General features: G+C 31.1%; 1 protein-coding gene across 50 annotated transcripts in view; it reads right to left on the reverse strand.

The window, feature by feature from the left end:
* Positions 1 to 3,585: 3,585 nt before the first annotated feature.
* The window catches only part of RBM26 (RNA binding motif protein 26), a 92,118-nt gene continuing 81,960 nt past the window's right edge, over positions 3,586 to 13,743 (reverse strand). For 15 of the 50 annotated variants that reach the window (XM_063792270.1, XM_063792271.1, XM_063792263.1 and 12 more), the window contains 4 exons: positions 11,384 to 11,497; positions 8,568 to 9,747; positions 7,856 to 7,914; positions 3,586 to 4,009 (listed from right to left, as the gene is read on the reverse strand). In XM_063792270.1, the coding sequence (XP_063648340.1) occupies positions 9,658 to 9,747; positions 11,384 to 11,497 (204 nt within the window). In that variant the 3' untranslated portion in view covers positions 3,586 to 4,009; positions 7,856 to 7,914; positions 8,568 to 9,657. Of the gene's footprint in view, positions 4,010 to 7,855; positions 7,915 to 8,567; positions 9,748 to 10,098; positions 10,337 to 11,383; positions 11,498 to 13,743 lie in introns of those variants that run through there. The other 35 variants (XM_054665453.2, XM_054665469.2, XM_054665471.2 and 32 more) reach the window with 8 other exon arrangements.

The following is a 13,743-nucleotide window of genomic DNA, read 5'->3' on the forward strand; positions in this document are numbered from 1 at the left end:
CAACATGCTTAATCTGCAAATACTCCACGGGGGCTGGCCATATATGTTTGTGTGCATATACACAAACATATAACTTTTTAAAATAATTGTACCATTATTAACCAAAGTCCTCTACTTTGCTAGATCTTTTAACTAGATTTTTATCAAAATTTGTGTATCTGTAGATGAGAATGTATTTTCTTGCAGAAGCAGTGTCACGTTACCATGTTAGATGACAGAAGATACATATGCGATGAAAATCGAAATAATTCAAATTCATCATTCAATAAAACTATTAAATAAGAAATGAACATGCTGAATGCTGGAAAAGCAGGCCAAATCAGATTGGGGGAAAAAATGGCTCAGATGAACTGTGGAAATTACAGAAGTTCTGAAAACTTTCAACGGCTTTGCAAATTGACACTATAAGCACTTTGTGTCCAATTTCACTTCAGAAACTATGAAGTGTCCAATTTCACTTCAGGAACTTCAATTCCTTCTTTAACATCAGAATAGTATTTTTATTCTTATCACTTATGATAAAGAGAATTTTTTGGCTGCCAAGCAGAATAAAGAGAAAAACTTCCAAGCAGGAAAGGAGTCAGGAATTTGGGGGAAGGATCATGAGGATTTATGTATCTGTGAAAGGAGGACATAAAGCCAGTGACATACTGGTGCCAAGATTGACTTAATACAACTTAAAATGGAGGGTAAAGAGGGGAAGAGGAAATGTGGAGTCATTTCTTCGTATAAACATTTTCAGAATTCTCAATTATGTAATGCCTAATGAATGCAATTTTTTTCTAGTATAAATTAACTGATGCAAGATGTAGGACAATTTTAAAACGTTAACAACTGTTTTTAGTAAGACTTTTATTTTAAAAATTTTCAAAATATAAAAAAATAATATGGATTTAACAAAACATAATTCAACTATAAATAATAAAAATGTTGACAACCCCACATAAACATTTAATACTATAAACATTCTAAGCATACAAGAGTAGTATTCTAGTTCAAGTTTTATCTTTTTTCAGTTCAAGTTTTATTATTACTTTAAAAAAATAAACAAAAAAGCTGCTACAGCTTAACCAATTGCTTTCGCTCCACTCAAAGAGCAGGGAAATTTTTTCCCCATGCCAACACACATTCATGAAATGGGATACTTATGGGCACAGGTATTTAAAACTGGAACAATCCAGTCTCCAGACAAGAAGACTCCTTTGGTGTTTTTCAACTCAACAGTCCACCGAAATTGAGTTTAAATAAACCACTTATTAGAAGAAATCTTGTGCCAGACAATATGTTCTGAAGTAGCATCATACCCAAAACAGGTTTAGCCTTCTGAGAATGAAAAGCAGGCATCCATGAATGCTTTGCTGATACTTAAAACATTCTATCATATGAACATTCATTAAGGTGCTGGAAGGAAATCTTGGGGACAAAACAAAAAAATCGACACATCAATGCAAAAACCTACAATGCAATAATACTTCTCTTTACAACTCACCAAATGTTCCCTAAATATTTAAGAATCACTATGCCTCCTGTTGAGTGACAGACATGGGAATTTAAAGCAAAGCAGGATTACATATTTTACTATTAGAAAAGTTTTTCATTTGAAATAAGGGAAAACAGCCATGCTGAATGAGTTTTTGGATTCTAGCCAAATTAACTGCCTTCCTCTTAACAAAACAATTTTCTTTTTGGGAAGCTGGGCACAAATAAGTGTAAGGGCATTCTGCATCATATTCTTAAATTATGATGTGTTTCTAATGGGCTGGGCTCTTTATCTGACTCAGCACAGACCACTTTTATAAGTATGCTGCTACATTATAATAAATCACAAGGAATCAGATTAAAACCTTGCAAAGTCTGAACAATGGGTTCAAAAATGATACTGAAAGGTTTTATAGCACCAATGACTTTTTCCTAAGACACTTGGGGGGCCTGTATCATTTTAAAGTATGATTTATCTTGTAAACAAGACCAAAAATATTCAGTTGATCTGTATTTTGAGCATAAATATTTATAAACTCTATTAAAAAAACAAATATAGCATGACTAGAGCAGCTTAATAGTGTAAAATCTAAGTATATTGAAAAATATAGATATATAAAAGGCTTTCATTATGCAATCATGCAGAGGATACTGCTTCATTCAATTACACAAAAGTGATTCTGTACAGTTATCTACAATAGCTCCATGAGAATCCTATTTAGGAAAATAATGAAAACCTTATCTTTAATCAACATGGGGATTTTAAATATGTAACTGACTAGATCTCAAAGCAATTTTCAAAAAGCGCAGTGATCTTAGTGAGAATCAAGTCATCTTGAATTCTGATTCTCAATGGTATCTTCAATTTTGTTTTGCTTTGTTTTTAATTTTAAAAGCAAAAAATGAAAAATCAAACCAAACCAAACAAAAACTCCAGGATGACAAAGTTGCAGATAGTGGCATGTGGTCCATATCCATTAAACAATCAACACTGTTAACACCAAGTTTAGTGTCTTCAGACAATGGTCTTTACCCTAGCAGTAAACCAGTGTAGTAGGGGCAGAAAATTCTTTGTTTACAATTAAAAATACTCAACTAATTTGGGGAAATATTTATGAACACCCTGTGGCTACTTTGCAAATGTGAACCAAAAGTCTAACAACAACAACAACAAAAAAAAAAAAAAAAGGCCTTGTAAACTACTAGGTCTTTAAAATATTAGAAGACTTTCCAAATTATGTATTTTTAACCAAGCCTAGAATTAACCATGCTGTATCCAACCAATGTGGATCAAAACAGTTAATTTACATTATGACTGATGTGTTTATTACATTCTTTTTACTACTCATGACAAATGCAATGCATACTCAAGGGGAAAAAAAGTTTGCAGAATGTTCAGCTTTGCACCAAAAAAAAAAAAAAAAAGTGATAAAGGTAGTATGGCTGGATAAAAATAAAACAAGGGTGAATAAAAATCAGTGTCAATTGGACTTTTCTAATATAGTTACTACCGAGTATAGCTTCCAACCTTTTAAATGCCTCCTGAGAATCTATGAAGGAATACTCAGAAACTAAGTGCAAACATTTCTTATAGTGCCCATTATAAAAAGGATATTGTGGGTACATATTTAGGATGAGATTTAATCAGATTCTTTATAAGTAATTCTAAGCCATATTAAGTCATACTGCTTATAAATAATTTGGACATACACTTCTTAAAATGGTTAAAAACTAGTCTTTACCAATGTTAGGCACACAACACTATTTCCTCTTGCTTTAAAGGTCGTCTTCGATGTCTTGATTGAAAGTCAAAAAAATGTGAAAAAATTATGTTAAGACATATAATTTTTAAAATATTTATAATCCACAGATCATCATTTGTCACTTGGAAGAAAATTATTTTCTTTGTTGGCTTTGAAGGGCTAAGAATTTTTTAAAAAATATTTGGGTAAATGACCTTGGCAACATCAGAAAGTATATTCAGAAGAAATGCACAAGCTATTACAGTACATAAAAAAGTACTTTATCATCTATTCAAAATTATTTTCAGTGGCTATCCTACTCCCAGAAATATATCTTAAGATCCCCCCAAAATTAAAACCAAACTCATGTTTAACTTTTTAATTCATTTTCATTTTAAATTGCTCATGCTAATGAACACAGTAGTATGGCTTTACAGATTTCCTAGACACAATCCTCAATTTGGCTCAGACTTGAATATACGTCATCCAAGAGAACTTTTTCGTTCCTTCTTAAGGTGTTTAAAAAATAAATGGCTATAAAGTACGGGGAGAAAACATTTAAGAATAAGGTCAGAGCACACATTCAGATACACTTTGGACTCAGATGTACTCTTAGAGAACTGTAGAGATAAAATGCTAATTATAGTACATGTAAACATCTGTTCAAATTGATAAAGAGTGAACATAAAATAATAGGATGATATTATTGTAACAGTCGTCTCCAGACAGGAACTGGTCTTGCTCTTGCAGTCACAAAGCTAAATTCAGGCAATGATGATCTCTCTCTGCTGGAAAAAGAGAAGACTATTAAAAAAAACTTTGAAAATAGCAAATAAATCTAAAACTTGAATCACATCATAAATTGACCTCCAACTTTTCTAAACATTAAAAAAGTCTATTTGAGAAAGAAATCAAAATCAAAGTTGCAGGAAAATTACACAAAGCTTTGGGCTAAAATGATTTTAACAAAACCTCTCTGCATCATGCTTCCTTCAAACATTAGGCTGCAAAAGATCACAGCATACAACATATCTATGGTCTAAAATTTTCATTGCAAAAACTACTTAACTGATATGGAAAATTTTCACAGAGATGTGGGTAGGCAAAGAAATTTTAGGAAATCATGAACAAATTCCAAGATGTTGTAAATAAAAATGAAAACAGATACAATTTTCTTAAGGTTTCCCAAAGATTTCAAAGTAATTGCAAGATACATCTAATTTCCTTAAACTCCATATGATAATCACTTCATTTGTTAATCACATTATATGAAGTAAAAGTATACTAAGCACAAAGGCCCACAGTAAAAATAAAAGGAATACATGGAAATCAGACAGTGCCTGGTATACAAGGAGAGGCTAACTTTGGATGATGGGAAATGAGTAGATGGATGAAATAAAGTGAGGGAGGATTTAGGAAGTAGCAAGTATAAAAAGTGGATACGAAAAAAGTAGAATTTTAAAATGCTTTTAATTACATGAAGTAACAAGCACATAATATGGATAAACTGCAAGAAAGTTATACCAAATTAGGTGTTTTTCTACTAAGCAAGTTTGATGTTTTTCATTAGCAATTAATGGGAATGGCAGTCATGTTCACCAAAGTTTCTTTCCTAGGATTTTTAGGTAGCAACTTTGGAAGATTATCTATTGTCATCTGACAGGTATATAATGATCAGAAAGGAAAAATTTAAAAACTGCTCTTCCCTAAAGGCCTGTATACATACCTTTGAGCAACTAGCCAGTTCAAGAAGTTAACAGGAACAAGGTAGTTCCTGAGATCTGGGAAAAGGAAATTTTCTTCTTGTCTTACAAATATTGTACACTAGAAATTTAATTCTGCATTAAATTTCCATTTGTAATTTACAGTATTTTATAAGAACAAGAAAAGCCCCGAGAGAAAGACCAAAAAGTTAACTAAGCTAGAATTTCACGCAGGAAATTTTTGTTTTAAAAGGCTAATATAGACTTTTGTAAGTGGGGCAGGTGTGTGTGTGTGTGTGTGTGTGTGTGTGTGTGTGTGTGTGTGTGTGTGTGTTGGGTGGAGCTTACAAAATTTATATAAATTCTAGAAGAACTAAAACTAATTTTCTACCATTAGTCTACATTGTGTGTAAGGGGGGAAAAGAAAACATATTGATAAAGTTTGCTTCATACTCTAAAATAGCCAGTGATATTTCAACATACCAAATAAGCAACTGTTGCTTCCTTTTTGAACCCTTATAGCCAACAGTTAGTGTTCCAAGTAAGAGTGGATGAAGTCCCCCAAAATCAGTTCTAGTAAGAAGACATTTCTTTCAATTAAACTTAGCCACACTTTCTACAGGAAATCAGCTAAAACAGTGAAGTCCTGTCTTTAAACTATTAGTTGTCACATTTAATCAAATCACAATAAAACAAAAGCTATGGAATACTCTCCCATTCCTGCAACATGTTTTCATCAAATGCTTGGGTATCAGTTAAATATAAAATTTAATTTGATTATGTTACAATTATCCAGTAACATTTAAAACAACACTGCTTAAGTAGAGACACAAAATATTGGGTGAAATACGTAAAACGACAACTCAACCATCCCTTGAAATAATCCTAATCAATCTTTTAACCAGTAATACACAACATTCCTCAATTTTTTCCTGTAGGAAGAGGCGACCTACATTGCTGTCCTCAATCCTTTACCAACTCCCAACTCAGCCTGCAGCCCAGCTCTGTACTAAAGCAAAATAATCTGTTAGGAGAGCTGCAGAATTAAAAATGTGTTTCTAGTTTCAGGTAGCATATTGGTTTTTTTTTTTTTTTTAAAAAAGAGTAAACTGAGATGGAAAGGACAATTTAAATCCATATTGGTGAGAGAACTGACTCTATCTGCATTACTAGCAAGTACTTCTACTTTAAAACTCTGAATTTAGAAGGAAAATGAAAAGTTACAATTGGAAAAAGGAAGTGCTGGTGAATACAGAAGTTCATCTCTCTTTTATAGGCTGAATGTAATTTGTACTGGCAAATGCAAGCATGTAGGAACACTATACACAAAACTGTACCAAGAGGCATCATATAAATTATCATAACCAAATCCAAGTTGTTTCCAATGATAAAATGATAGAAAACAACAACGATAACAGGGAGAACTGGCTTAGATATATTAAATTGTTTTGTATCAAACACTAACATAGTACCAAGGAAACTATAGATGTAAAAGGGACCTTAGAGATCATCTAGTCCAACTCTTTATTTTACAGACAAGGAAACAGCCCTGGATAAGGCAAGAGACTTGTCTAAGGCCACAGAGTTAGTTGCAGAATTGGGACCAAAAGCTAAATCTCATATAAACCTTGTCTAGTATTCTAAACTAGATCACCTTTGGATATAAAAATTAGTGGGATGGACTAGACTGGTGGCTCTTAGCATTTCTAATCATATACACTGACAGAAACCAAAAGTGTATTTTACCTCTGAAACAGACTACAACATTTATTAGTCCAAAATATTAATGCCTTACTAAATGTTGTGGAAATTCCACTAAGCCTACATATGTGTATACCTCCATCAGTACTTGTAACCCCACAAGTGACAAACTTGAACTGTATCAATTGCTTAGCAAAATGCTCCCAGTGACTGAGGAGATCTTCAAGAGATTTTTGGAAAATTGATAAGAATTAACAAGGGAGGTATTTGTCACTCTATGATTGGATATTTCAATATGCATTCATTCATTCATTAATTCATCCAACAAACATTTGAGTGCCCACTATAAGCCTGGCTTTGTGATAAGCACTAAAGATAAAATGATGAATAAGACATGGTCCACCTTCCTAGAGGAGCTTGTAATCTAGTGGGGAAGACAGACATAAACCAGATAAATTATATTACAATGTAAGTACTGTAACAGAGATATGAACAAAGTGCTGTATTAAAAGGGAGGGTATAAGTATGAACTGGCGAATGACCAAGAAGTCTGCTAATTTTGTGCAGTATCTTTGAGGCAAGAACTACCATATTTACTATAAACACAATCTCATGTTCCACTCCATCAATAATTAGGAAAGCAGCAGCATCAACGTAGAGTTAAAAAAAAAAAAAAATTGGCACTGAAATCAGAATGCTTGCATTCAAATCTATTTTCACCCACTAGCTATGACTGGGCAAATCATTCCATCTCTATTAGCCTAAGTTTCCTTATCTGTAAAATGGAAATGAACAATTCCTTCCTAAGTTTTAAATGAAAACATATGAAAGTACATGTAGAGTGCTAGTATTTATAAACAAGTAAAAAATTCAGTAGCAACTTAATACTAAGTAATATTTATAATTAAAATAATATTAATACTATGAATAATATAATTGTAAACCTAATTAATGTTGGTAAGATTTAATCTCCATTCTTTGGGATCACGCTGAAACATATTTGTCTTCTGATTCATTCAAAGCAACATGGCTTAAAACATTTTTAAGTTCTAGGAAAACTGATTAGCTATTCATGGACTGAAATAAACAGAATATGTATTTTCAGTTACATTGTAAGGGAATTTTATAATTTTTGAAATATCAGGCTAAAACATACTAATCAAATTATAAAGCCAAAAATCAGCATGGAGATTTAACTGGCCTTTGAAAGATTTACTTTCTTTGTAATACCTGTTTGGTGTAAAGAGAAGAAACGTGAGCCTCTGCCAATTTGGCACCTTTCACGACTACTAAAAAGAAAAGAAAACAAACTTACCTAATGAATCAGAATAGCACATAGTCAACATACAAGAGACTACATAAAAATAGATCTTTGATTTAAATATATAAGTAAAAATAGTGACTTTTTGAGCAAAGTCACTATTTTGACAACTGAAATCTGATTTTGAAATTTTAAATATAAACGTAGACACGAATTGCAAGGCAAAGCATTTCTATGAAATAGTGTTACCATCAAGAAAATACACACAACTTCAACCCCAATTAGGGGGGTATGGGGAAGAAGAAAAAGAACAGCATCCTTAAGTTACTCCACTGGCAGAAGACTATGGTGGTGGTGGAACAACAGCTTTTGATTGTGAGGACCCCAATATGGAAGAAAGTAATTTTTTAAATGTGATTTTTTAATATTATCACTATAATCTCGAGAGGCAGAAACACTTGCAATTGAAATGATGAATTTGAAAATATAAATATGTAATCTCCCACCCCCATTCTACAAAGAATGCATTTATTTCCTGGAAACTGCCATATCAACTTTCAATGATCATGTTCACTTGCAAAAGAAATCCACTTAAAAAAATCACAGTATTGTTGCAAACGTCAAAGATTTTTATACAAGTATAGGAAGTACACACTTAAAATATCAGACTGGAACACTTACCAAACAGTGTTTTCCTAAAGTAGTATCTATAGTACATTTCTTTATTCATATATCTTCAAATGGTCAAGTTTTCTTTCATACATCCAAAATGTAATGTGATGTTTTCTTATTCACCAAATGTTAGCTCTACTTGCAGTCTGGTTCCAAACTAATCAGCCTGCTTTTAAATTTTAAGACATTTGTTGAAAATTTATAGGATCAAACCAAACTCAAGTGGTATAATTTTTAAACATTGGATTGTACATTATTGTAAGGGTACCAGTAACCATTATTATTAAGAATAAGTTAGTGATTATAGCTCCTTTTGTGATAATTGGGGGGAAGGGTAGATCACCATCTGGAATGGTCTATTTTAATTTTTTTCTTTTCTTTCTTTTTTCTTTTCTTTTTTTTTTTTAAATCAAGGAACATTGTCTTGGCTTTTTTTTTTTTTTTTTTTGTCATTGCTTTTCTCTTTTCTTTCCTTTTTTTTTTTTTTTTTAAAGAGACCATTCCACTTTATTATAACATCTGGATGCATAAGGACTCATGTAAAGCAGTCATACACCATTATCATTAAAACCCATATGGTAAAATACATACACAGTCCAACAAAAGGCTAATACATAGTAAAGCCTAAGCATACTACTATGTAATATTATAATACATAACTTGGAGACTTTAGTTAGAGTACTATGTTATCTATTCAGTTTTGAAAACATTAAGATTTTAAATGCAAATTCATTCCTTATTTGGAATAAAACAAAGTCTTCTAAGTTATAACAAGTATTGGTCATAAGTTTTCAGACCTATTCATTAAATTACAAAGAACCCAAAGAATTCTGTGATGTCCAGTAGAAGTATGTAATAAAAACATTGCATATGTTTCTAGTGTGATGTCTTTAGCAATTGTTTACTGAAATAAAATGCAAACATCAATCTTTCAAAATACAAGATCAGAAGGTAGTTTTCTTCTTTTTTGTCTATTTGTGAAATCCATCTTCATCACATTTTACCAAAAATTGTTTTTACAAATATGTAAAAGTACATTAGATAATACTAATGAAACACAGGTAGAGTTCTAGCATATGTAGATCAATGATCAGTCAAATCATCTTCTCCAAGAACGAGATTCATTGTCCTCTTCTTCTTCATCATCATCTTGAAGTAATGAGTCATCCACCAAAGACTCTTCCTGAAACTTTAGGTTAAAATGTATTTAGGAATTTACCCAAAAAAAAAAAAGAAAAGAAAAAAAAGGTGACACTTTTAAATACTCATCTCTCTCAACAGAGTTGAATACAAAAGGTATTTTTATAGCTAGAACATTCACAAAACAAATAAAAGCAACATTTAACCACTCAATGGTTTCTCTATATGATCTATTCTATTGCTTGCATGAAACACACTAAACAAATACCAAATAAAGCCTTTGTACATGCCATTTTTTCCTGCCTCTCTTTAGCAAATTACGCCATCTTCTGTACCTTTAAAATATTGGTCAAACTTTTTAAAAAAGAAAACAGTAAGTTTTCTCTAATTTACCCTCCTAACCTTGAATACTAAAATCAACCAAAGACTTGTATAAAATTCTACCAAGATTTATATTTATATTTATTTTCTGCTGTATGCAACAAACATTTTCTATTATTGCATTCCTTTCTTTTCCCCATTCCCTTCATAAACACTTCTCAGACTGCTATTTCAAACTTTTCAAAATACCTAATACCAGGAGCTCTCCTGCTTTTCTCCCCATTCAATTCAAACTCATGGAAGGACAAAGGTATAATCTAAAATATAAAATGACAAATCATGTATATGAGTTTCAAAATATACATTTTTATTCTTGCATTTGACTATGGATATGTATAACAGCCTTGAAATGCTCTTCAAACAAAATGAAGTGCCATTATGAAGGTAAAACATGGAATTATTTCGTTTTCCCACCTTACCTTTATTTCTTAACTTAAATTTTTTCCTAAAGTTTATTTTGTGATTAAGTAAGAGTTGCTTACTTTTAAGTTTTTGGTTTCAAAGGCCTCTAACACTTCACTGGCCCGTACCTCTTAGCCATCAGACTAACTGCTGTTACTCAAAGAAAAATGCACACTTTCATTTTTCCTGATGCTTATCCCTCCATCTAAAATACCTCTCAATTATATTACCAGCTCCAGTTCTAGCTTATGAAGCTGTTTTACTGCTTAGGGCCCAGTTCCACTATCAATACCTCCTTTAAAATTTTTGGGATGGAAACAATCACTCCTTCCTCTGAGTTTCCAGAGCATGTTGTTCAAATCTTTATTCAGCGTTATCAGTCTGCCTTTTATTGTAACTAGTTTCTTATGTGTCTGCCACCACCCCCCTTTTCAGATTATAAGCTCCTTGATGATAGATAGGGACCGTGTCTTATTCATTTTTGTGCCTATGACAGTATCTACCATATAACAGGCATTCATTCTAATGACTAAAATGATAAATGAATTAAAATAAAGGAAAGCTGAAATGTTAATAAAGCAACTGAGAATAGATTATCCTAAAACTTAAAATATTACAAGATTTCCTGTGGATAAAAATCTAATGAATAATCATTGTCTCTAAGGGTAAATAAAAATTGAGTATATATATATGATTTTCATATATTCTTTTTGAATTAGCAATCCACATTTCTTCTCATTATCCAGAAAATTTAAAGTTGTTTGCATTTATCTGATATCCCCTGCCTGGACTATGGGTCAGGAATAAAAGTTTTATGTTAAAATCATGGCCATAAAAATCACATTTTATATAAAAGCTATGAACGATTAAGGGTAAAAATAATTGGAAAAAAAATAACATACTTCTTCTTCATCAGGCTCAACTTCTTCTGTTTCAACAGCTGAAATATTAGTTACTGGTTTATTCCATGCCAGTTTTAGATCTTGCCCTTTGAAACGAGCTCCATGAACTGCAGCCTAAAATGATTAAAAATATTGGAATATAAGACATTAAAAATTTCTGAAGAAAAAAATAAATGTCATACTGCCTAACATTAAAATTAAAATAGCTAAAGACAATTGAAGATGGCTATCTGCCCATTTGCTTTTTGATTATTTACTATTCAATTTACTATTATTATAATTTACACTTTACTTTTTATGGTTATTTACTCCTACAATCAGACTAGTAATTGCAAATTCCTTCAAAAAGAAAACAAGAATAATTTCTCATAATAAAATATAGCTATTTCACTACTGGCCAATATTTGACTAAAAGAAGTATGTCTACATGTTTATAACACAATGACAACTGCTGTTTAAGATGACAATCCCAAGGTACTTCAAGATCCTAGTTTTAATGTCTGAATCAATGTCTAAATTAGGATCAATATGCTAAATATATTTTATTTCAATTACTGTTCATTTACAAATGGTATATAATTATTAATCTTTAATAATAATTTTGCATGTGTAAAGTATATTATTTTCAAATTACATCAAATGACCAACTACCATAAAATGTTTATTATAAAACTAAAACAAAATATAAGTGTCTCAATGAAAGGAAAAAAAACCCCTCTGAACTCTTCTATTGAAAAACAGTTTTTCCTACCAAACTTTTATAACTGAATATAAAACGTGAACTTACAAAATAGTCATGTCTAAGTACTTGCTATATTAAGTGGCTGGTTTGGAAACTGCATTCAAATTAGAGTAACATGAACTAAGGTAAATCAGTGTTAGCAACATATTGCCAATAACTTACACTCACACAAGATTTATAATACAATCTCAAAGTACAGCATAATGTGAAATGTAGAAACAATTACATATTCAATGATATTTGACATAAGTTGTGTGGTATTAAAATCCCCAGGTATAAATTTTAAACCTGCACATATAAATTTATGATAAATTTAAAAGATTTCATGCCTGTTCAAATGCTGCTCAGAGAATTTTTGTCACAATGTCATACAACTAGAATTTTTTTAAAAAGTACTTATATGTATTTTAGTTCCAGGACAATTTGCAATTTTTTGAAGCTATCACTGTTACATAAAAATGTATCATATTCTATAAGGAATTCCAACTGTTTAATGCAAAATACCTACTCATAAAACTCATCCTTACATTCAGCTAAAAAAAATTCACCTAAAAAGCAAAAGAATTACTGACATTTTCAAAAATAAGTTACTGACAAAAATTTCTGATGATCTAACTTTACACATCTCTATATTCAGCACACAGCTCCTCAAATCTGTAAGATGAGGCTACAACTTTCTAAAGTTTCAACTTTAATTACAAAATGATTTACAAACTTTTTATTAACATTGCTCCATTACAAACTTGAGAATTAGGCTGTGTAAATTTTTGAAAGAACTGAGTTTTTGCTTTGTAAAGATGTAAATTTACTCAGGAAAACTAAGAACTTCTGATGTTATAAGAAACATATTCCATAATTACTTTCATTTTGATAAAACTATGTTTTATATTAGAAAAGTTCAAGAAACCAGTATTTCAGGTAATTGCAACATAAAATCTTTAAAGTTTAAACAATTCCTTCTGTAACCCACCCATTTCACTTTTTACAAAGATTCAAAATTTCAGGCCACATAATGTAAAAAAGCAGTCCATGATTATCCCTAGCCCTAAGAGATAACCACCATTCTGTGAGGAATTCGGAGTTAAATCCTACATATATTTTTCTACACACATACTGAAAGAACTTCTGTATGCAAATATGTATGGTATGTATACGGAAACATACTAGTTTATAACTTCATGGTTAAATTATTAACCCAATTCTTTTCATAAATATCTCTCGATGTCCATACCAATAAATGTCACTTTTCTTGAATGGCCATATATATTATATATTTAGCATAATTAAAGCAATTTCTACAGATATGAACAATCTTGTGTATTTGTACATCTTGTGTGACTTTCTATTAGAAGTGAAATGTTTGACTTTTTTCACAATCTGGCCTGCTTGTATTTTTCTAATTGAATGAAGTTTGGTGATATTTTGGGCAAAATATTTTCCCTGATTGGATTTTGATTTTATGATGCACCTTTTATTGGAGAGAAAGGGGTTGTTGTTGTTCTTTTGTTTTTGTCATCAAAAAGTTTTAAATTTTTCATGTACTGGAATTTACCAATGTTTTCCTTTATGAATATCGTGCCATACCTTAAAAAGCCCTCTCAATATTAAGACTATTTTT

The sequence above is a fragment of the Pan troglodytes genome, chromosome 14, assembly GCF_028858775.2.
Source record: "Pan troglodytes isolate AG18354 chromosome 14, NHGRI_mPanTro3-v2.0_pri, whole genome shotgun sequence".
In the NCBI taxonomy this organism is placed as follows: Eukaryota; Metazoa; Chordata; class Mammalia; order Primates; family Hominidae; genus Pan; species Pan troglodytes.